General features: G+C 37.9%; 1 protein-coding gene across 4 annotated transcripts in view; it reads left to right on the top strand.

Annotated features, from left to right (window-relative positions):
* LOC113121254 (AT-rich interactive domain-containing protein 1B-like) overlaps positions 1–23967 on the top strand; it is an 82571-nt gene that overhangs the window by 24892 nt on the left and 33712 nt on the right. For all 4 annotated transcript variants that reach the window (XM_026291570.1, XM_026291572.1, XM_026291568.1 and 1 more), the window contains exon 4: positions 3992–4090. In XM_026291570.1, coding sequence (XP_026147355.1) covers positions 3992–4090 — 99 coding nt within the window. The remainder of the gene's footprint in view (positions 1–3991; positions 4091–23967) is intronic.

Raw genomic sequence — 23967 nt, 5'->3', positions numbered from 1 at the left:
TGGTCAGCATAGAGCGCCCTCTCGCTGCTGGAGACGGTAATCTTTTCTCTTGGTTCATTTCTTTCGGTTCACGTCAAATTAATTTTGATAAATAAGTCGCACCTGACTATAAGTCACAGGACCAGCCAAACTATGAAAAAAAGTGTGACTTATAGTCCAGAAAATACGGTATATTCAAACATACCTAAAAAATTTTTGTTCATAAGTAATAATTTAAGAACGGCTGATGTAACCAATCCCTGTTGACCAATGAGAATTTCATACAGACGAGTCCAGTCCTGGTTTCAGAAATCACTGTATTACACTCTTGATTTCAAACTGACCAAGCTTTTAGCCTTTTGTAGTGGTTAAATACTCAGGTAGATTAAATGCCCTTTACTCAAAGGCGACTCAAAAAGAAACCATCTGGCCAAGTTTGCATACATTTTACAACATAATGTGATTTCTAATATACATTTTTATCTGACATACTACTCTAGGATGTTGCATTCTGTTCTGCAAATGTTAGTTCATCGCCGAATCACCTGAAGGCTGTTTAATGTTAGCTGCTAAACAAGCTCTCCTCCTCATCCCCAGAGTTACTGTCCTTAGTCTGGTTAAAATCAGCCGTTAAATCAAAGCACTGGCTTTCATTAGAGCTTTACAGAATAATCTCATATTGACCCCCAGCCTGACGTTCTCCTCTACTTGCCTTAAATCATCAATTAGCACCATGTGCTGGCCATGAAAGGTACATTTAGCTGACCCAGACTCACATCTGCTGACCATACCATTTATAAAGTCTGGCTGGTTTCAGGACAAGGCTTTTTGTGTGTGTAATTAAATGGCAAGACAACATGAAAACAGCATTCACAATTACTGGTAGACCAATTTGTGATTTTAAAAGGATCCCTGTTAGATGACTATGATATTATTCTGTAATTGTATTGTTCTTTTCCCTCATGGCCTTGGTAACAACAGAAAAAAAAATTCTTTACAATAGCACACACTGATGAATCAGACACAAATAAGACCAGGGACGTTTATTAAGAAAGCAAATACTGTCAAATTTGGTTTCATGTTGCCTTAAAAGAGACAATATGTCCCTCACGCGCTGACTAAACATCAAACTGCTCAGGGATGATGCAATTTCAGACAAGCCATTACAATAGAGCATTAATCACACTGAAGGGATGTTTTCTGCTTTATCTGTAGCTCAAAGAACGGTCCATTAATCATTGTGCTGAAACCGTGGAGCCACAAGGGACTCAAAAACCATAAAAAGATGGATTTGATGTTTTCATGGACATGTTGAGTTTTACGAGTCTCAGATGCGTTTGTCTGCTTACAGCGACGTTTTTATCGAGACACACCCTGTGTAAACACGTTTCGTTCAACACAAACCTTCAGTTTAACGAAAACATGAATTATATGAAGAATAAAACAGAAAGCTCTGACTCAGATCAGAACATATTGACCTCAAAAATCCTTCCTGAGGCAATTGGAGCTACTCCATTTGATTGGTTTCGTTTATATTTTGTAAGCCTATCAAACATCCATAAACAGAAGAAAAGAGGGAGAGAAGGGAAAAATCTATCAATTTAGTTTACTCTTCTCATTAATTTTAGTTGATTATGAATATTGGTAGTAGGAAAAGGTGGGAACTAGTTGCTGAAGCCACGCCCACTTAGCTCGACAGCTTTCAGCAGCAGCAATCCACCTGTCACTCAATTGGCCACTCCCTTAATTATGCAGAATTTTAAGTCTTAATATAATTTAAATGGATTAGTTATAAAAATAAAAAATAAAAAAAACATTACCCTCCTCACAGTTGTCATGAAAGGCAAAATTAGTTACCATACATATATCATAATCTACCGGACCGATTTACCAAAATGAACCAGGCTGTAAACATGTTTTTTTCTGCAGTAAAGTTGGCCATTTTAACAGCGGCCAGTTGACGGATTACCGTTTAAGTCCGTGTTCTTCTGTGTTGGCTTCACGAGAGAGCGTGGGAGGTTGCCGCTAAGTCTTGTGACGTCACATGTGTTTTTGATGTGTGGTTAAACTGGGCAAATTTAATGTTTTTGGCCCTTGTTTTTTACACCTGTATTTAGCATTCAGACAGATTAAGGGTTTCATGTAATGTTTTAATTTAATGCAACGTATTAATATTTAACTAGGAGTATGTTTAATGGTCATTTTGAGGTGATATTTAAATCTATAAATCAATTGTAGTAAAATTCCCCCAACAATTTTATTGACTGCTGGAATTTTTTGTTAATGTGACAGCGCTAAATACCATAGTAAAAGGGATTTTTTTTTAATTTGAGAGAAAAAGCATGTGTCACACGGGAGGTATCACATAGTTTTCCTGCAACGCGGTGAATCTCGGAGGTCTCGCCGTCCGTTATCGGAGTGGAGCAGCTGTTATGGTTCTGAATCAGCACATGCCTGAGCGGTGATGTAATGGCCCAACTGTAAACAGCCGTCTGTGTGTGTGGCCTGGCCATGACCCAGAGTCAATACACACACACACACACACACAGCTCCGTTTGGCTCGGGAATGCCCCATTCCTTTTTTTCCTTTTTTTTCTTTGTCTGGTGTTTTTTCCACTGTTGAATGAAGTGAGCAGGGAAGGCGTTCTGCTGATGTTTGTATACATGAGTGGATTGCGGGCAGGGCGACCTTAATTGGCACACTTTCAACCCCCTTTTTTTCAAGTCTGTTTTCTTTTTCCGAAGTGTATTTGCTGAGGGAAGTCAAGTATCCACTTTTCTTCAAAAGATGCTGTTATTAATTTTCTTTTGGCCTGATACCAATAGTTATTGGGATTTTTGGCTCAGATTGCTGTAGACTTTAAAGGGATACTTTTTTTCTCCTCTTGTAGAACACAGATTTGTATTTGTTTTTTTCTTGACATTTAGTTGTAAGTTCTGCTTGTCAGTAAATTGATTGGCTGACACAGTTTTGTCAGTAATGTCTACCATATTGGCCATCATTTTAAAGCAAAAGTGTTTTGGAATTGATGGCTGTTATGGTTTTAATACCAAACTTTTGGAATAATTAGGAAGTTAAAAGAAGTCTCTTATACTCACTTAAGTCACTCACATTCTAATTTGCTGATTTGCTGATCAAGACATATTTCCTCTTATCAATGAATGTTAACAACAGTTTTTATGTTACATACAAAATGTATAGTAACGTACCGCTCCAGATCTGTGGAAGAAAAGTACAAAGGAACACAGATGTTCATGTAGCTTGAGCTAAACAAATGAAATATAATCAATCTAGTGGACAAACCCTCGGAAAGACATTTATAATGTTACAAACATTTCTGATTCAAATAAATGCTGTTCAGTGAACTTTGTTAATCAGAGAATCTTGAAAAAATGTATCATGGTTCCCACAAAAATTTTAAGCTGTGCATTGTTTTCAACATTTGATAATGTTTCTTGAGCACCATATCAGTTTAATAGAAAGATTTTTGAAGGTTCATGCAATTCTGAAGACCTGACTAAATTTTGAAAGTGTGTTAAAATTGAAATAATATTTCACATTTTTACTATTTTTCCTACACGTTCTAATATATTTCTTGCAGTTCTGTATTATTACGTCTCATAGAACTGTTACCCAGTTATTTGGACATTCACCCTTCAGAATTCAGAATTGGTGTGAGGGCTTTTGCTGTAATGCATTGCTTCAGCGTACTTTTACTGTTGATTTCAGTGCACAGTCTGCGTTTCAGCCGTTAGATATGCTTCACTATTTCTGCGTGAACAGCCGTTCTGCTTGTGTGAATCACAAGTCTGTGGATAAAGCAAAATTATGGGCTGGTGTCATCACGCTGTCTGCGACTGTCTAATTACCTTATTCTGTGTGAATCAAGGCCTGCTAATGTACAGTACCATGACACAACTATCTGGGCGGTTTGAGTCCTTCAGTAGCTGCATTATTATTTAATTTTTCTTGTTTTTTTTTTCCTTGAGTCTTCCTCTCTTTTCTCCCTAGGAGACTCTGCAGGAGGGATATGGTAGCAGGGGCCAGTCTGGGAAACCAAACCACGATGACATGAGTCTTACTCAGCAGGATCGCCCGTCCAGCCTCCCGGTGAGACATTACAGTCCCAAATTAGTCTGAGATTTTAAAGACTTATTGACCTAGGTGTTTAATAATGACTTATTTTTCTAGAAATACTTTTACGAGTTCTTTGTATGTATTTCTCAAGTGGATATAGTAGTATAGTATAGTATAGCGATATCACCAAAACCAGATCACAAAAACAGAAAATGCCATTACTGCCTCCACTCGCACGTAAAAAGATTTCTGGTTGTACGTTGCACTGTTGTTTGCTTTTTCAGAGCTCTATTTTCCAGTGCTTTAGTTGTGGCTATTAATCAGAATTGGATACTTTTTCAAAACCCTCTTTTGCGCTCTGTTGCAACCAAATTGTCTGCACTAGTTGTTCTCAACTTGTTGGTCTTGACCAAAAATGAATTGCAGGTCTGTTCTGATGGAGTCCTGGACAGTGGGAATAACAATGCTAAATGCAACTAAGGGGCTGTTTACGCGACAACATTTTCAGCCAAAAACGGCAAACTTATGCGTTTTGCCTATTCGCTTGGGGACTGAACATGCATATTTTTGAAAATGGGTTTCAAAGTGCAAGTTTTTGAAATGGCACCATTATCATTTCCGTACGTAGTTTTGTTAGGTATGTAGATGTGCGAAGTATGTTTGGATTTTAAAGGCAAACGCGAACAAATAACACAACAGTGGCAGAGTACATGGTACTGTTGTTGCTGGTCAAGAGTTGGCTAACGCTTCTTCAGCAAAGTGTGGATTTACTTCACCAGTATTACAGCCAACAGCAGAGATGCATCATATGCAACATACATACAAGGTGATAGCGCCAACTATTGGCCTGGCATGCGTTATAAAGCGTTTTTGGCCGTTTTCGTGGATATGTGTAAATGATAATCATTTTGAAAATGTTGTTGTGTATACATGAAACTTTTTAAAAACACAAAGTGAAAATTTTACTGTCTTTGACTACATCGTTGCAGTAGCCTAATAAAATTAAACTCACCATATAGTAGTGCATAGTTGGAAAATAAAAATAAATTGGCTTGTCATCTTTTAAAAAGGAGGAGAAAATGTTTTCCATAACATGCTGTTGACAAACAAACTCTTTTTAACTGGATAATCAACAGGCAGATATTTATTACATTTTAATTTAGATTTTTTTTTTTTATTAAATATTTTGTTGATTCATTTTTTAAATTTTAAGATGAATATATACATACATATATATATATATATATGTGTGTGTGTGTGTGTGTGTGTGTGTGTATTAGCAGCATTTTACCTTCTATTGAACAAAAAGTTCACCCAAAAAGAAGGTTATGTCATAATTTCCTCTTTATTGAGACTTTTTTCTCTTTGGAACATGAAAAGAGATGTTAAGCAGAAAGTTCATACAGTAAATACAGTTAATGGTCAGTGGCTATGAAGTTTCAAAAAAAAAAAAAGCACTGTAAAAAACGATTGGTCCTAAACCCAGACCAAGACTTTCTTTTCTTTTAGGAACATGAAAAGAGCTGTTAAGCATAATGTTCATTTTGCTCTTTTACGTACAATGAACACATTTAGAGGCCACTGGCTGTTCCAATAATCAAAAAAAAAGTAATCTTCACTGTGATTACGTTACGTGATTACACAGGAACGAGTGGCTTGTCAGTTATATTTGTTGATGTGTAACTTCACTTGACATATAGGAACCACTTGAGTTTTTGTTCCACCGAAGAATGAGGTCAAATTGGGTTGGGAACAACATAAGGGTGACTAAATTCATTTTGGTAAACTGTTTCTTACAGTATGATATTATCCTTTCTTCACTGATCCGTAAAGTTTTTCTCAAGGCTCAGTTGTTTTATGAGGATTTCCGAGTTGCTTAAGGAATTCCAGTTACCATCCATTTCCTAAAAATAGTCCTTCAACCTGCTGCACTCATAAAGCTCTCGGTGTTTCCAGTGAACAGAGAGTCAGAAGACACTGCATGGGTATTTAAACGAGAAGAACGGCAGTCTCTGGTGCTGTCATGATGGGTTTCCCGCAGGGGTTTGATGACTGAGGTAATGTTGTTTAAAAGCCCCAGCGGCTGCTGGTATCATGCCGGCAAACCTATTTTTAGATGTGTCTGACACAATGGCCCAGTGAACTCTCAGCCAAGGACAAAGAGAATAACAGCAGAAGGAACGGCCAGTCTGCACTGTGTTTGGATAATTATCCCTCACACAGTAAAGTACTGCACCAGATCAGTGGAAGAAAAGTACAAAGAAACACCAGATGTTCATGTAGCATGAACTACACAAATGAAATAATAAAAATAAAAAAATCTTGTGGAAAAACCTTTGAAAACATGGGTTGAAGACCACAGAGAACCTATTTTTCAGCCTTAGCTGTACTTGTATCCACCACAAGTCATAACATAACAAAGGAAGATATGAACTGATGTTTTACTAAAGTATTCCTACAATTAAATTAAGAATAGAAGTAGGATCAGCATGATGGCAATAAGAAAAAATAACATCTGTCATGAATGAAGCAAGTTTTGGAGCTTTATGTGTCAGTGGCTGGAGGAAATTTGCCCTTTCTTCTTCTCCACCTGGTCGTGCTTCAAATTATGCAATCCCCATGAAATCTGACGTGGTTTTTAAACACATTGTCTCTTTATTTATGAAATCATAAGTAATCCACCTTACTAGCACCAAAAACAGTGTGCGCTTTGCACGGCATAATCCGCTGTCATGCTTCCTGCTGCAGAAAGTCCTTGAAAATGATTTTTGAAGCCAACATTTTTGAAGCAAGGTATGATAGTGGATGTTGAAGTGGCCTTCAGTGTGGCTACATTTACCCTTGGAGATCTAGAGCTCCTGACATCTCATATAAAGTACCCTTTGAAATGGGAAACAGCCTTGAAAATATGTGCTACAGGCAGAACTGTAAAAACATCTCCCATGTGGATGTACAGTGTAGTTTATGCATTATATATTTTAAAGATCCCATAAAATCATGTGATACTGTTTTTACAATATCAATAAGCAGGAAGTGAATACTAAGTAACATACATTTTAGACGCAAGTTACTTTTGTCCATTTCTTTCTCCGCTGATAAAATAGTTCAAAACTGAATCGACCGCAGATGTGTTTTGTTCCTGAAGGAATTACTTGAGGGAATAATTCAATGACTCGCTTGTAAAGGCAGCCATTTATTTTGGTCTCAAATCAGTGTTTTTGAACAAACTGGTTGAGTGAATGATTCAATGACTCACTCGAATACTATTGTTGCTAGGGATGCACCGAAATTTCGGCCACCGAAAATTTTCGGCCGAAAATGGCCTTTTCGGTTTTCGGCCGATAGACTTTTATCACCGAAACAACACGGCCGAAATGTTGTGATGACGCAAACAGAAACCGCGACCTGCACGTGCACCTGCAAAGCGCAGACCACGAGCTCCACGCGACATTCACTTAACACCAGTGAGAACATTCTCTCTCTTCGTATTCCTTTATTCGCAGCACTAAAGCGTCTCCTAACAAAGAGATTAAGACGGACCACGAAGTAAAAACAAAGAAAAGTACAGTCTTCTAGAGTCTGTTAGCACACGTCTCACTGAGATCTTTTCGGATCCTCTGCACTTCATCTCGAATGTGCTTGATCTGCGTTATAAAGACCATTACTTGGATGCGGAAATAAGGCAGCGCGCACGAGAAATGATCCAGGCAGCGCTGGATGCGGAGAACCCGCGTGGAGACGGAGAAGCGCCAAGCGCAAGAGACAGATCAGAGCGCAGAAAAAAGACTGGTCTTTGCACCAGATGAGTGGCATGCACCCTCGTTGTCTGATATGTTCAGTGGAATTCTGCAAGAAAGTGCCTCAAACAATAATACGTTGGCTATTTTGTTCTTAGGCTACTTAGGCTTACTGTCATATATTGCTGTCATATCTTGCCTACTGGAGAAGTGATGCACTTTCTAGTCCTACATAGAAAATGTTCAAATACACTTCACCTAGATGCACTTTGTTTTTATGAGAGAACTGTTCATTTTAAAACCTTTCTGCAGGCCAGTAGTCCTGTACATTATTATTAAATATACACATGAGTGGGATACATTTTTAGTTTGAATTTTATTTTATACTGTGCATTGTTGCAATGTGCTTAATAAATATTTGCATAATTTGTACTTATGTATTTTTAAAAAAAAAATAAGTTATGTAATTGTAATTATCTTTGAAACTTTAATATTAATTTATGCAATTGCAATGTCTTAATTTTAGTAAAGTTAGTACACAGTCATAGCAATAAATGCAATGGTACTAATAATTGGCATAATTTCTTTCGGTGTTTCGGTTTCGGTTTTCGGCCTTGGTTTTCTCTTTTTTCGGTTTTCGGTTTCGGCCAAGAATTTTCATTTCGGTGCATCCCTAATTGTTGCCTGCACTAACCACTAACCCACACACTGTCCAGAATGTTGCAAACACAGACAAGTGGAGCAATGTAAACGTTGAAACTCTGTTGTACAAAATATCAGCACTTTTGGTTAACTAGACAGGACTTACTGTCATATATTGCAGAATTTATACATAGTCTTCTGCTAATCTTAACCTTTTCACTCACTGTGCAGCGTCAGATGAGTCGAGTCGTCTCTTTGATGATATTAATTGTGATGGCTGTATCACATTGCGGCACTGCTGCTGGGGTAAACACGTCCAGATACTCCTGGATCATTTGTACATGAAGGAGCTGCGGTTTTCTATTTGTTTTTTGTTTTGATTGATATATCAAACTTTTAGACACAGGGAGGCTTTAGCACTGAACCGCTGTCGGCTGAACACATTTACTCTGTCAACATATGGCTTTCAAATATAATTTACAAATCCAGTATTTGTCTGATATCTGCTAGTCTGACTGACATGTGAATCTCAAGCCTAAGAAACACAATTAGATATGTCTTAATGTAATTTGAATATTAGAGACCAGACAAATGTGTCAAAAACTGTGCTACAGACTTGGTCCAGGAGAGATTATTCAACATCGCTTGTCCGAATGTGTATCTCCTTCAAAGTGTTAACTGCCCTCCAGTCTATCAATCTCTGAGAGCTTTATGAAGACGCTGCTCAAGATCCTGACCTTGTTTGGGTGCTTCTGTGCCGGTAGAGGCTCTTGATGGTTCGACCTTTCAGATGTGTCTGTGAGCTGTCATTTTTCTTCTCTGTGGGGTTTTATGTCTGGATTTTTTGGCAACTTCTCAATCTTTCAAACATTTTATTTTAACTGTTTACTTCACATCCTGTTTAATATTGTGTCTGATAAATCATTCTTTGGGTGGACGTTGCGATATCCCATACATGAAAAACATAGCACGATTTTCTACTTCCAAAGAATATATTAGAAAACGAGGGAAATATATCTAACTCTATTTGTCATTTTGGAGTTAAATGTAATTATTAGCAAAATATGACTTTTTTTTCCCCAAGTATTGAAGTTCATAAAGAACAAAGAAAAAAAAAAAGAGACGCAGATGAAAATAGTAGTGCTTGAGGTTTAACAGACAGCATCCAGAGTTCAAGCAAATGCGCAAAAATAGATGAAGAATAATACAAAAATAATTAATTATAAAACTATAAAACAATAGTCTTCAATGGATAATTATCAGGTCTCAAATAAATAAAGGGGCAGTCCACCCAAAAATGAAATGTCTGTTATCATTTACTCACTCTCATCCAAACCTGTCTGACTTTTTTGTTTGTCGAGCATAAAAGATATTTTGAGAAATTTTGAGTTTTTTGTAAATACAAAGCCAATGATGATAAAACTAGTTGGTTCCTAAAATTGTTAAAAACATGTTTAGTAGAAGACCGTCAACAGTTCTTTTATTATTGATTCCATGCTGATGGTTGAGAGAAAAAACTTAAAACCAATTTTTGTTTTATCATTGTTTGTAGACACATTCTTTATTTAAAAAACTATTTTCGTAATATCACTTGTAATCCTACTTTATAATAATTCTTAACTGCTAATTATTTGTAATATTATTTATAATTTGCTAGTGTTATTCTTGTCATTTATGCCATTATTGTAATGTGTTTTTTTTTGTTTCAGTCTTTGTTTTAAGTAAGTGGCTAGATTTTCCTGTGAATTTTACAGACAAATACACTACAGCATCATTTTATTTGAACTAACCATCTGAATGGTCATTTAAGACATTACTACAGCATTATGTTTCTGTGAAGTCGATTTAGAACTCTGTCCAATGTGAACAGAACTGTATAAGTATAACTGATTAGACTTAAATGTTATTTAAACATAGCTGATGATGTCACTTTGGATAAAAACATCTGCTACACAAGTAAAAAAGTCTTTATTGAAACAATACATAAGTGTGTTACTTTACCTATGAATACTGTTGATATGGCTGTTCTTGGTGAATACTGGTATGAAGGGAACTCATACATGGCCATCTACACACAACCCCTCTCTGTTAGTGTGATGAAGTGTGTCAGCCAAGATGTGTCTGTGAGAGAAGGATTACACCTCTGTAAGAGCTCATCACAGCTGGCTTATCTTTCTGTTGGAGAGAGGGGGAGGTTATAGGAACAACCTCAGTGCTGTTTATCTGTGTATCAAAGCTTCTGTCACCTGCAGTTTGCTCAACGCTCACCTCTGTGAAGGGTAAAACGCTGTTTCTTTGGCAGCCCTTGTGTTGCTGTAATCGTAAATGCCTTTGTCTCAACAGCGAAGCCGTGCGCGCACACTCTCACACACATTTTATTCATGTCTCCCCCTGTGTCATCTTTCTGAACAAATATTGCTTTGGTGTTCTGCGTGTTTTTTTTAAACCTCTTTTACATGCCTTGGGTATTATGGGCTGGTGGGAATCTCTGTACAGTTTATCCCTTTTTACCTGACGCTTTCCAAGCCTCTCTATGTGCTTGTGTTCAGATCTTCAATGCATTGCAGTTGGGGAAAACATTAAGAGGTGAAATGCGTATGAGCAAGAGCGAGATTGATGGCCTGCGTTTCTCTCGTGGTGGGTTTTGCGCGCTCTGCCTCGAGCCGTGGGCTTTTTCATCATCTTCCATTAAAGAGAATTTGAAATGCGCTTCCTGGCCTCTATTTATTTAATCAAGCACTTCCTTTAAAAGACGAATCAAATAAACATGTGCTGGACCTTGCAGACGTAATTAGGCCCCTTTTGGTCTCTCCTAGTCAATTCTTCCTACTTTTTTGCCTTTTCTATTAGAGAAATTGGGTTTAGAAAAAGCTCTCAATGATGATGAATGCTCTTCTCTTACTTGCAGAATCATGGGATCACAGTTTTTTCCCCTCTATTCACAATAAAAGCTGGTTTACTGAAGGTCACAGAGGAGTTGGGTGGCTTTTTTAACTTTCGAATTGTAAATCTGTAAGTTGACGCAGGTGAAATGACCAGGCGGCACACACTACATGACTTTTCAAATATGAACCAATTTTAAAACACTATGGATCATAAACTTGCAGACTTCGTAAATAGTTATAGAGTATAACAGTAAAAATCATTACCCATGTGGATTTTGTAGTAAATATATTTTTCTTTCTTTGTGGTAGTCAGATTTATTTAAAATCTTAGCCTGCTTCATATCACAAGGAACAGTGGGTGGGAATTTTAATGAATGAATTTTTGTTTTGGATTTGGTTTTTCAGATGATGGATGATGGATTTTTTTTTTAAGCTTCCTTGTTAGTGTCATGTTACTCACAGCATTGTACACTCTCTTATCATATAAAATGCCTAAAGTCTTCCTGTTTATTTCCAGCACAGAAATACTTTTTTATTTATCTCAAGGAATGGCTTCAGTAAAGGTTTTGCTTAGAAAATTCACCTCCTTAACATTTAAGTATCCTTATGGAGAGTTTGTGCAAACATCCACATCGCTGTAATGAGATGCTTTCTTAACTGCTGCTTTCTCACTGCTCAGCAGCATTTACTCTAAAGTGCTATGTCTTCGTCTCTTGAATTTTATCTAGGAGGGCTGAATTACATTATTGTTCTATTGTGCCACACTGGTTAAACTGCATTATTGCATTGTATTGCAACTGCATTATTGCTTGTATTAGGCCATGTCCACACGTACACAGGTATTTTTATAAACAAAGTTTTTACTTTTGTTTAAAAAAAATCTCTGTCCGCATAAAAAATTTAAACACATGCTATGAAGGACTGTCAAAAACATGCCAAGCCAACCGGTGGCGATATGATCTTAACCGTAAAGCCGTGTTGGCCAGTCAGAAGCCTGAAAACTTTTTCAGTAGGCGGAGATAACAGCTCATGCTCTTACATCACAAGCCAAACACCGCAACAGGAGTTTTTGAAAATCTTCACCCTTGGAGGAGTTTTCAAAAATGTTTTGGTTTCAGTGACCTGGTGCTGCATTTGCGTGTAGATGAACGGCCAAAACAAACAGAAAAGCAGCGGTTTTGAAAATACCCATGTTCGTGTGGACAGGGCCTTAGGGTGCTTTCACATCTCTAGTTCGGTTCATTTGGTCCAAACCAAGGGCAAACAATTATACATTGTAGCGTTTTTCAGCTTTTTTGGTTCCTTTTCACATCACACTGATTGCTTTGGTCTGAACCAGTTGAAACGAACCAAAATGCAGTCACATGCCCAGATCAGTACTTTATGCAGTTGGGTCTGTTAGAGGTGGGATCACGTTCTCACCACAAACGGACTGCTCCAGAGTTTGTTTGAAAGCGTGCCCAGACCACCTCTTCAAGCAGGTCTAGGTATGTTGTTTGGTCCGCCTTTGGTGCGCATCTGAGTGCGATTGCTGCTTTCACACCTGCCCAAACAAACCACACCAAAGGGGGAAACGAACTCTGGTACGATTCAACCAAACTAAATGAAGCAGGTGTGAAGCACCCTTAGTTTACATGGGATCAAAATACTACTCGACAACAAAAAATTTTGTTGACAATTTTTTTTGTCAACATTTTCATAATTTCGACTAATAATTTCTTCCCTAATATATGATGGAAATACTTAATTCTCGGCCACTGTCTACCTTTTCTGCCATTCAACCGAAGCACAATAAACCGAAACAACGTGCACTATGTTTGTGTGTTTTCATCACACTTTTCCTTTATTGACCACTTCTGTGTCCTGAACATTTTTTAAGACTGTAGATGTGCCTCTTTGAATTGCACACAGTCTAGCCAACTAATGTTTATATGAGAGTCGGAGTTGAGAATTTAGAGCGGTTGATGAGAAAAGGCTGGGAAGACAGATGAGAGCTCAGCACTGCTTTCAGAAGCTGAATATTCAGAACCATAAATAAGATGGAGGCAGAGCATGACTAAATCTGGGTTGGAAGTAAGAAAAAAAAAGGGAAAAGGTTTGTTCTAAAACGTAGTGAGCTGTCTTCTATGGCTGCATCCAAATTGAAATATGACTTCATAGGTGACCATTTTGAGACGTGTTATATGGAAATGGTCATACATTGGGTTTGCTGGACTGGTTTAAGCTGGGAATCACCCTTAAAAGTAATTTAAAATCCTCTCTCTAGACAAGCCTGCACCAGCAAATCAGCTAATTAATGCACAATTCAGCACATAGCTAAACTAAAAACACAAAACAAATATGTATAATAAATCTTTCTCTCACTTCTGCCATCTTGAACAGTTTTTTTTTTTTTTTTTTTTTTGAGCTTGACGCAGTGCATTCTTTGATTGCCTCCTTCACAAAGGATTCATGTTAAGCAGTCTTACAATTTGTCCTGAAGAAAAGCATCTTCTTTTTGGAACAGACTTGGTATTGTGGGGCATGACCGATGCCTTAAAATTCTGCCTATGTAGGCAGCTAGGTTTTTGGGGATTCACAAAGGCTTTTGCTGTATCACTGTGGTGCTTCACTGATCTCTGTTTGGTTTGATCATTTCCACTCCAAAAAAGCAGCTCACTTTCTATCCCTTCTTGCTTTACCCAATCTCTCATATTAGTCCTGCTGTCTACCCTTCATTCGTTTTTGCCTGTCCTCTCGTCACAGACTGGCCGGAAGGAGAGGATTGTGTCTTTCCCGCAATAACACCGCTGCAGTGAGACAGACACGGCCGACTCACTCTCACCATCATTCTGCAGCGCTCTAATTTACTGAGAGCTTGAAAGAATCGTTGTTTATCCCCAAGCCCTGCAGGCTGATCTGTATCCTGTCAATGCGGCCCTCTCCCCCACCATTCCGACGTTCCTCTCCTTCGTTCCACTCTGTCTTCCCGTGCTCCTTTGATTCCACTCCCTCTCTCCGTGCTCCACAACTTGTTCTCCATAATTAGAACGAGCACGAAGGGGATGGAAAATGAGGGAGGGGAGAGAGGCGCCAGGGCCGTGCTGATGAAGCAGACAAGAGAGCCGTCTGATTGGCTGAGCCGTTGGCAGGGGACATCAGGGGGGATGGGAATCTGCGATTCCATTGGCTGAAGCTGCTCTTCGGGGAGGAAGTGAAGGATAGATCGAGGCCTAACTCGGCTGTGTGTGTGCGTCTCGCGCTCGTTTTCTCTCTGAAGCCTCTACAGGGATCCAGGCGGCTCTCATCAACAGCTCATCAAATCAAGCACAGCCTTGCCGTTGTCTACTGTGTCTCACTCACTCGGCAGACGCACACATTAGTCACTGCTTGCGTGAGCGACGAAACACCCCAAGCCCTTTTATGTTTTGTCGAAATCTTTTATCTGTCCTTTTATTTTCCTTCATTAGAGACGTGCGAAATGAGCTACAAAATCAACTAGTCAACAGCTAGTCAACCCATTCGTCTTAAATAATTCTCCTCCCACTTCAACCCCAGTTTTCTTAGCAAGCTTTGCGTTTAAAACTAGTTAGGTGGAGAACAATGAAATGGTGCTAAATGCAGAATTTTCTCGACATGCCTGGTGTCAAAAAAATGATGGACAGTTGCTGAATATGAACGTGTCTGGTTGTAGCAACCACACGCTTTGGTTAAATATCAAAATGAAAATGTACGACAAAAACTAGTCACTACTGACCTCACTAATCAACTATTCGTTGACCCATCCCTGTGTTTCCGCAAAAATGACAAGCTGTCCCATTGCAGCTTGTCAATAAGGAAAGATAATCTGAAAGCTGTTCCGTGCCTCCAGGCGCTCTCATTGCCCATATTAACAATGCTAATTGGTTTAGTGGATCCAATTCTTTTTTTAATTTGGGTTTCAAACAGTCTTGTTTTGTTAATCGATGATAAGGGAATTGTGGTCCGCCTTAGATGGATGACTCTCTGTCAAAGAAAGCGCCACTAAAGCTAAAATGCCAGTAGAAACATGCTCCATCTGTGACCTCCTTCAGACTGTCTGGGGAGATATAAAACCAACGGGCCATCGTTCCTTGTATGGTCACTTGAACCCCAAACCCTAGCCGTTCACTCAAGCCAAGACCTTGACAAGGAATTCGTTCAGCCAGCGAGACATTGGAGCTTTGTCTCGCTGTAGCTTTACTCTGCGGACCTCTTGAATTTTGACAGGAAATGAAAGATTAATGTCTGCTTTTAACAAAGATTGGATTTGAGGATCACAGAGGGGAAGCTTTTGAATGTTAGTATGCACATAGCACAAGCCCCCTTTCGTTGTAGAATTGAGTCTCAGAGCAGCCGAGCTGGAGTGCGCCATTCAGTTGAGGTAAAGTGGGCTCGTCTCCATCTCTGTTTTCTTTCATCCGTTTATTTCTGTGTTGCTCTGGGGCAGAATAAAATGTGGCCTCTCAGGAATATGCATGTGCTTCAGATGATTATGATATACAGTACTGTCGCTAAAATTCACAAAGCCCAAAATTGGTTTGAGTTGGCCCCTTCTCCCCTGAACCCGATGAGTGGGGTCTACTTATAGAGCAGTGGTTCCCAAACCTGTTCATGAAGCGCCTCCAACAGTGGATATTTTTTTGGCCTTCCTATTCAAACACTCCTTATTCAGGTCATCAGCTCGTTAGTAGCGACTCCAAGTCCTGGAGTGGGTGTGTCAGATTGAGGAGACATTGACAGTGTGCATTGTTTGGGGGTTTCAGTAACAGAGTTAGGAACCACTGCCATCTAGCTCCTTAGTGGGCCTTTCTCCACACAAAGCCTCGATGTAACCATGTAGAAAAACATTTAAAACTTATGCATATGATAAAAAAATAAATAAAATAAAATAACCATGTCCCATCCCATTATCTGATGTTTTAATATAATATCTTTATATTATACAGTATATATTATAGATTAATTATATAATATATAAAAATGTTATGTCTTAAAACATGATCTTAAAACATCATGAAGTGTGGAGAATCACACAATCAATCAATATATATATATATATATATATAAAAGAGCTATTTTGAACCCAAGTTCACCTCAAATCCTTTAGTATTTGAGTTTGCAAATTTGTACTTTACTGATCCACATCATGCTTTGAAAAAAGCATTGTCTCAATGATAAAATTGTACATTCATTCACAACATATTTTCTTTAGATATCAGAGGAACCTGTTCTAACTGATGTTTATTTGTCCAGTATTAAAGCTGAAAGTATACTTTCCACTCAGGCTCAGTCTGAAAGTTATCCATCATCTTTCCAATTGCAGACAGCTTTTTGAGTGAATAATTTAAATGCTCGAAAACATCCATAGGTCCACAGTTGTCCAAACATGCTCATGATCTATAGGGTACACTTTGAATGGCTAGAATGGACAACCATTCACAACAACATGGAAAACGAAGTATACTCTGCCTACTAAAGCTCTTGACTCTTTGGAATACAAACCTAGAATACGGTCGTCACTGTATGTGTGTGCAAGAGAAAACATATTTTGAAGACAGATGGTGCTTCCACCTTTGATTTGGGTGAAGAATGGAACATGTGCACCCCAGGATGTAGTTCATCAGCACTGTCTCCCATCGCTAGACTCCCGGCAATTGTTAGCAGACAGCAGACGACGCCCACAGCTGGCATGATGCCACCTTCTACTGTGGAGGGTGGGACTGATCAGTGATTTTTATTTAGGAGCAAATGCAGTTACCCTAAAAAAAAAAAAAACCTCTATGCCGTTCCAACTCAACAATGCAGACACCATGTTAAATTGTTGATAGGCATTTCACACACTCTTTACTGGTAAATTACCATTTAGATGTGTGAACAGAACTTTTTCAGATATACAGCTAAATCAATTCTGTCAAGTTTCCGCTACGTGGAGTTATAACATTACCAGTTGACCTTATGATGTTATGTATGAACAAAGCAGATCCGTCTGACCATTGTGACACATTTCACAGGTTCTTTTTTGTTCATCAGCTTTGCAGTTCTTCCTCACTCTTGGGCAGTTCACATATTTTTTTTACAAGCAAAAATACATTCTGTTTGATCATACTCTAACGCCTGTCACTCAATAGTCATAAAATGTTTTCAGATTGGACAGGTAGTGAAAAGGTTTGCCGATATTTAAAGGTCTTAGTTCAGTCCAGAATAAAAATGTCATCATAATTTCCTCACCCCCATGTCATCCAAGATGTTCAAGTCTTTCTTCAGTCGGAAAAAATCTAAAAAAACATTCCAGGCCAAACGGGTTGAAGGTCCAAATTGCAGATTCAAAGGGCTCTACATGTTCCCAGTTGCTGAGGAGTAAGCGTCTTATCTAGTGAAACATTTTCCACAACCATTCCCACAATTGCTTGTCTCTGCGATACGTGTCCATGACTTAAGGCTTTATGTAGTCACGTTGGAAAGGTGAAGTTTTTTTCTAGTAGAAGAAATCTTATAGGTTTGAAAATATTTAAACATCCAGGATATGCACACAAACAAACCATTTTAAACAATAAACTGATACAAAGACGTATAAATATGTTTCGTTCAACATACAACAATTTTTGAATGGTCCTCCTTCTCCACTCTTGTGAACACTGGGTTGGTACTTCCACCTATGCGGCGTGTGACCTTTCCAACGGAAATGTAATGCGTGAAGTTGTAGATGCACATCACATAGCTAGTGCAAGACGAGCATTTGTGAAAAAAAAAAAGTAAATACATTTCTAATTTTCTTAGAAAATGACCGTTTTACTAGCTAAGACCTTCTGCTAAAAACATCTGTTTGGTTTTGATTATCATATATATCACAATGAAATCATGCGTTGAAATCAAGTGTCGGTCACTCTGCATATGAGTACTAAAGTTCTCTTTCATGTCTTACTACGCTTAAACTTTTTTTGTGCTAGGGCTGGGTGATATATGAAAAAAATATATATATCTCGATATTGTCCGATTTTTTTACGATATTCGATATCTCAATATGTTTGCATTTGCATTTAAATAAAAAAAAAAAAAAAAAAAATATATATATATATATATATAAATAAATACAAAAGACTTATACACTCTCTCTGTCTATATTATGAAAACTGGTAAAAACTAATGAAAAATATTATAAAAGTTAAATTTATATTATTAATTCCTCACTGCCATAGCCTCTGTTTTTCTATGCACACAACAGCGATTGAGTTAGTGCATTTATACAGTGACCACAATCACAAACAATACAATCGAGATCCCATGACAGAACAAAGACCGGCTGAATGATGCTTTTCATTTTGATCGCTAAACTCCAGTCATCAGTCATCAGATCATCTGCGGCAGTGCTTCCGCAATGAGGAGCGGGCGTTTGCGTGCGCATGGTTGCCAGATTGCTTAAAATAAGCTAAACACTGATAACTCTTGATATCTGCCAACTGCACTCATGAGAGTTCATGTAGTAGAGGAGTGTAGAGCAGTCCACAATATCATGTTTCCTTTTTGGATGTTTGGTGCGTTCTTTTGTTAAAGTATGCTTGAATTTGAAATATTCGATATTCACAAAGTTTTCCCGATATAAATTCTGATAAGTATAAACCCCTTTCTCATATCAAGGCGTTCTCAGATACTTGGCAGAATGACGTAGTTCTGCACAGGCCCCTCCCACAATTCTTAATTGACAGTGCTGTCAGTCTTTGGTTTTTAAGCCAAGACACACCCTGATTGATCTGTCATCAGTCCGCATTTAAATGCTGTATCGTGAAAAATAAACATGGCTGATTGCTCATTCTGCTAATACAGAAGTGTCCGTCAACAGTTGTAGGCGGGGCTTGTAAAATGTGACATCACATTGTACAGATTCTGCAAAAGGCTTGTTCTGAGACACAGTTTATGTTTTATAGGGATTAAAAAAGGAGCGGGTAGACTTTTATAATTATAGGGTGATTGTGCACACCCGCTGCCAACACACATTTATGTTCAAACAACATGTAAAAGTGAATTTTGCGTAAAAAATAGCCTTAAATGTGTGTGTCTGTCTTAATTTATTTGCCCTTATAACAACTTTAAACCTATAAGGCTGATTTTCTTCTGTGAAAGACAAGAGATGAGGTATATATAAAGATGTCTAAACAGTATTGGACTGATAGTCTTGTCAGCATGATGTAAGGCCGAGCCCACTAGGGCAGTTGAAACAAGTGCAATTGCAATTCCAGTTTGTGCCAGTAGTGGAACAGAAATAAAACTGAAACGGAGGAGTGCAGTTTTTAAAACCCATTTTCTTCAGCACAGGGCTCAGTGTGCAGGTTGGAGCCCTGGGTCCTGGTGAGATATGATGGCTGGGATGACTTTGACAGGCCACCTGCTGAGCGAGTCTGATCAGCCATAGACGTCTCCTATCACTGCTGTCGACTGAAGCACTGACATCAGCCACAACAGAAAGCCACTGTCACACTTCAGTGTTTAATAGGCTGTGAATGGGAGCTGCACACAGTGACGTGTGTATATGTGATGGTAGCAATTTTACATGCTCTATCAGACAGCTCTTTGATGCTACCACTGACAAGATGAGATATGATGAGGTGACGGGAGATCTGACATCCCCCCTCTCTCTCTCACACACAGCTCTGTCAGTTCGGTTCCTCGTACAAAGACAGAGAATTTCTCATTATCACGCAGTGCGGATAAAGCCATCTTTTGTTGTCCATTCTTTTTTGTTGTTTCGTTTTATCTGTGTGTCTTAAAAGGGATGCAGCTTCATTCATTTCTCCCTATAAACACACACTCTTGCTGTAATGATCTGTCTGTCTCAGTCTCTACTGTCCTATTGATTTCCTTTATAGTTTTTCCATTATGTATTTGGGATTGTCGCTATTACTATTCGTCCAACAGACTACTAATAGATTAGTAAGTTTGACTAGTTTTTTGGTGGGGGTTTTGATGTTTTAAGCAGTGGTGCTTTAATTAGCGTTTCGTCTGCATGCTCTGCTTTAGATGTTAGACAGTTTGTACAGTTAAACTCTCTTGGGAAAATTTGCATTTGCAAATTACAAAGCCTCTTTCATGCATCCTATCTTTTGTTGTTTCTTGAGTATCCCACCATGAGTGTTGCATTTTTAGATGTTTTCAAGTAAAAAGTAGTTTAACTTGATTTTATTTATTTAGTTTTAAGAAAACAAAGTGACTTGCATTCTATCCAGTCCATTTTTTTCTTTTTCTTTTTTTATGCAGCATGTCCTATGTAAGTACCCACTAAGAAACATGTACAATCTGGTCAGGTGAACCCAAAACCAGTTAGACAATTGGTCTCTTTCTTTGTTGATCCAATATCTTGTATTGCACATCCCTATTATGTAATAAAGTAGATCTCTTCCAGAATGTTAATGGAGTCATGCAGTGTTCAGCCAGTGCCGTTATCGTGTCATTAAACATGTCAAATGTTTGATTATACTGCAATGATTTGTTTAAAGACGCTTTTTAAAGTAAACATTGAATGCAGTTCATCAGTGACCACACACTTGGTTCTGGGAGTATTTTTCTCACTCATTTTCTCTGCGAGTATTTCAAAACAATCAGTAAAGAGTTGAACTTAACCCAACCAGCTTCAAGATTAATCACAACATTACAGCATTTCTTTAGAAACAAAGGAGCTAAACTATCTACCTAGTGTATGAGAGAATGAATAAAGTTCTTATATACCATAAAGCACAAATGATTTTCACTTTTTATGCTTTTTCGTTCCATACACAATCATATATTCCGTTGGACACTTTATATCCATGACGTCAAGTGATAAACATGGTCCATTGCTTGAAGATGACATATAGAGAAAAAAAAGACAATGTTACCATTAGCTTTGATCTATTATCAGTTCATCTCCCAAATTAGTATTGGCTGAAAAAAACTGTTAATGGATACTATTTTTAGGGTTATATATATATACATCAAATAAATGCAGCCTTGGTGAGCAACCTAAACCTTTGGTAGTGTGTCATCATGGAAGGTCTATCTTGAAAGGTTTAAACTTTATCAGTAAAAATCAATTTCACTATGGAGATTTTGAATGACCTTTTTATTTCCTGAACCCCGCTGTTTCGCTCTGTTGGTGTGATCACACCCACTGTGGTTAAAGTCTTTGCCATTCACGCTTAGGCATGCGTCACTTTTTTTTTTTTTTCCAAGCACTGAGTAAACTACAGAGTTCATCTCCCAGCCTACCAGTGGTGTGAAATATATACCATTTTACATCAGAAGTATAGAGCCTATCTGTGTCACAGTCATTTTTTTAGTATGAAGACTTATTATTGTTGCCTTCTCCTGTCAGAAAGATACATATTTTCCCTCCATCTCTCTTGCGGTTGCTTAATCCACCTCCACTCCTGGCTCCAGCTCGCTCTCTGTGTCTGGGGAACGCTTTCGTCAAACCCAATATGTCAGCCTCTTTTCAGATTGTCAGGCATCACAACAGGGGAAGAGAATTCCTCCGTCAGCGCATTATGTGTGTGTGTGTGTGTCAGTGTGTGTGTGTCGTGTGCACTCGTATTGCCTCATGGCCCCTCTCCCTCACTGATGTGCGACTATCTATTGTCTCTTCTTATGACTGGCTGGAGCACAAAAGCCCTTAAGTGCTCTAGCATCCATTTTTTGGATTTCTTCTCCTGGGGTTTCAACAGAAGACATTTATATATATTTTTTTGCTATAAAAGAAAAAAAAATCTTCCCATTATTAATTGAGTCTACACTATGCCCTGCCTGAAAGATGTTATCAACCAATTGTACTGACCTTATCATGTGGTACAGTCCACCATATTGCTTTTACTTACAGTATGTCTAGGTTATTCTTGTGTGTTTGCCTAGTTTTAAATTAAAATTGCAGGCGTTATATTAGTTATTTAAAAAATATAATACAATAAAATATAATATAATAAATTTGCACTAAGTGGAAATAGCAAATTTCGTTAGTTATAGATGCTAGATAGCTAGATTCTGTTTACAATGTTAAAATATTTTATTTTTTATTTTTTTATTTATACTACTCATTGCAAATAGTGGCAATTATCTGCACCTCAGTATTGTAGTAACGTATTGAGTGTAAATTATAATTTTAATTCATATTATTAAATGGATGATACCTTATTGGACAATAAGCTCTGCCAACAAGGGTAAATACACACTTCGATAATATAATATTAAACATTTTTAATTATTACAATTTATTTATTTTTGGCCTCCACTTCAACAATGCACTTAAATCCAGGTTTTGATTTCTGAGCGGTTTTAAAGAGACCAGGCTTCAAATGGCCATGCCTGGCTCCCCAATTATCTTCTCATAACTCCTTCATGTTTTAATTGGCTTGTACGGAGGCTGTCATGTGAAATGATGAAGGATGAGCGTTGGGTGGGCTGCATTACTCAATCTCACCAATCAGAAGAGAGGGATGCTGCATTCTTTTCTTTTTTTTGTTCTCCGTCTTCTCTCCGCTGCTGAGATTTGGAGGGTGAGAGATGGGAAGCGAGGAGCTTTAAATGGCCAATGAGCCTGAATAATTGCGTTCATCAATTAAAGAAGTCAGAGACTTAACGAATATAACTAATTATGGACATAAATCAAGCAAGCCCCAGCCTCGACTAATTTGTACAAGGTTGAAGTGGTTTGACTTCCACCACTAGGAGTTTTGCAAGAAAAGCTTGCAGAGATGAATACAACATGTCACCAAAATGAAAACAACAGAAGTCATTTATCCTCCAGTTTGAGATCACCCCAAAAATTCTGTCATCGTTTACTTGCCTTTCCAAACCCAAATGACTTTCTTCTGTGGAAACGTTTTTAAAAAATGTTCTCGTAGCTCTTTTCCACAAAGCTCCAAAAATAGCAAAGTGTCATAAAATAAAAGACTTCTGAAGCCATCCGATAGATTTTTTTGTGAAGGAAATGTAGAAGTTCAAGATTTTATTCACAAAAATGCCACATTTTTCAAATCTCATTGACGTCTATTTATAATCATGTGAATGTATTCAACAGTGGTTTATAACCAATCATGTTGTGTCATATTTAAATATGAACATATTTACAGTACTCCTTTTGAGAGTGGTGAAAAAGAAAACTCCATATTGCTTGAGATTAGAAATTTTTCATGACTAATTAAAAAAAATCAGCAAATTGGCAATTGATTGATTTGTTATTTTTTAATTTTTTGATCAAAATTATTTGTTGTACATTGGCCTTATAGCCTTAAAATATCTGTAGTTGAAATTAGAAGCAACCACCGCATTTAAATCACAATCCAGAAAAAGGCTACAGACATATAGCATAAGCAGTATGTGTTTAGATTTTTATTTGTTTTTTGATTTGAATTAGATTTGTATAATTTCGATATTTAAAGCCAAAACGCAATGGTCTGACTTTAGCTTTGTTAAATTATACTACATAAGACACCCTGCACGAAACAGAAACAGCAGACGGACTGAATGAGAACACAAATTCTCTCTCTGACAATAAAGCAGCGCTGCGCTAATAAACACTACTTTAATTCGTTTTACATGGAGATAAGAGGAAAAGAAGATTTCTTTTTGGCCTTTTTTATTTTGATAGAACAGTAAGTAGACAGGAATCAAACTGGGAGAGCGA

This window comes from Carassius auratus, chromosome 20 (genome assembly GCF_003368295.1).
Source record: "Carassius auratus strain Wakin chromosome 20, ASM336829v1, whole genome shotgun sequence".
Taxonomy (NCBI): domain Eukaryota; kingdom Metazoa; phylum Chordata; class Actinopteri; order Cypriniformes; family Cyprinidae; genus Carassius; species Carassius auratus.
This window is presented reverse-complemented; position numbering and strand designations above follow the sequence as displayed.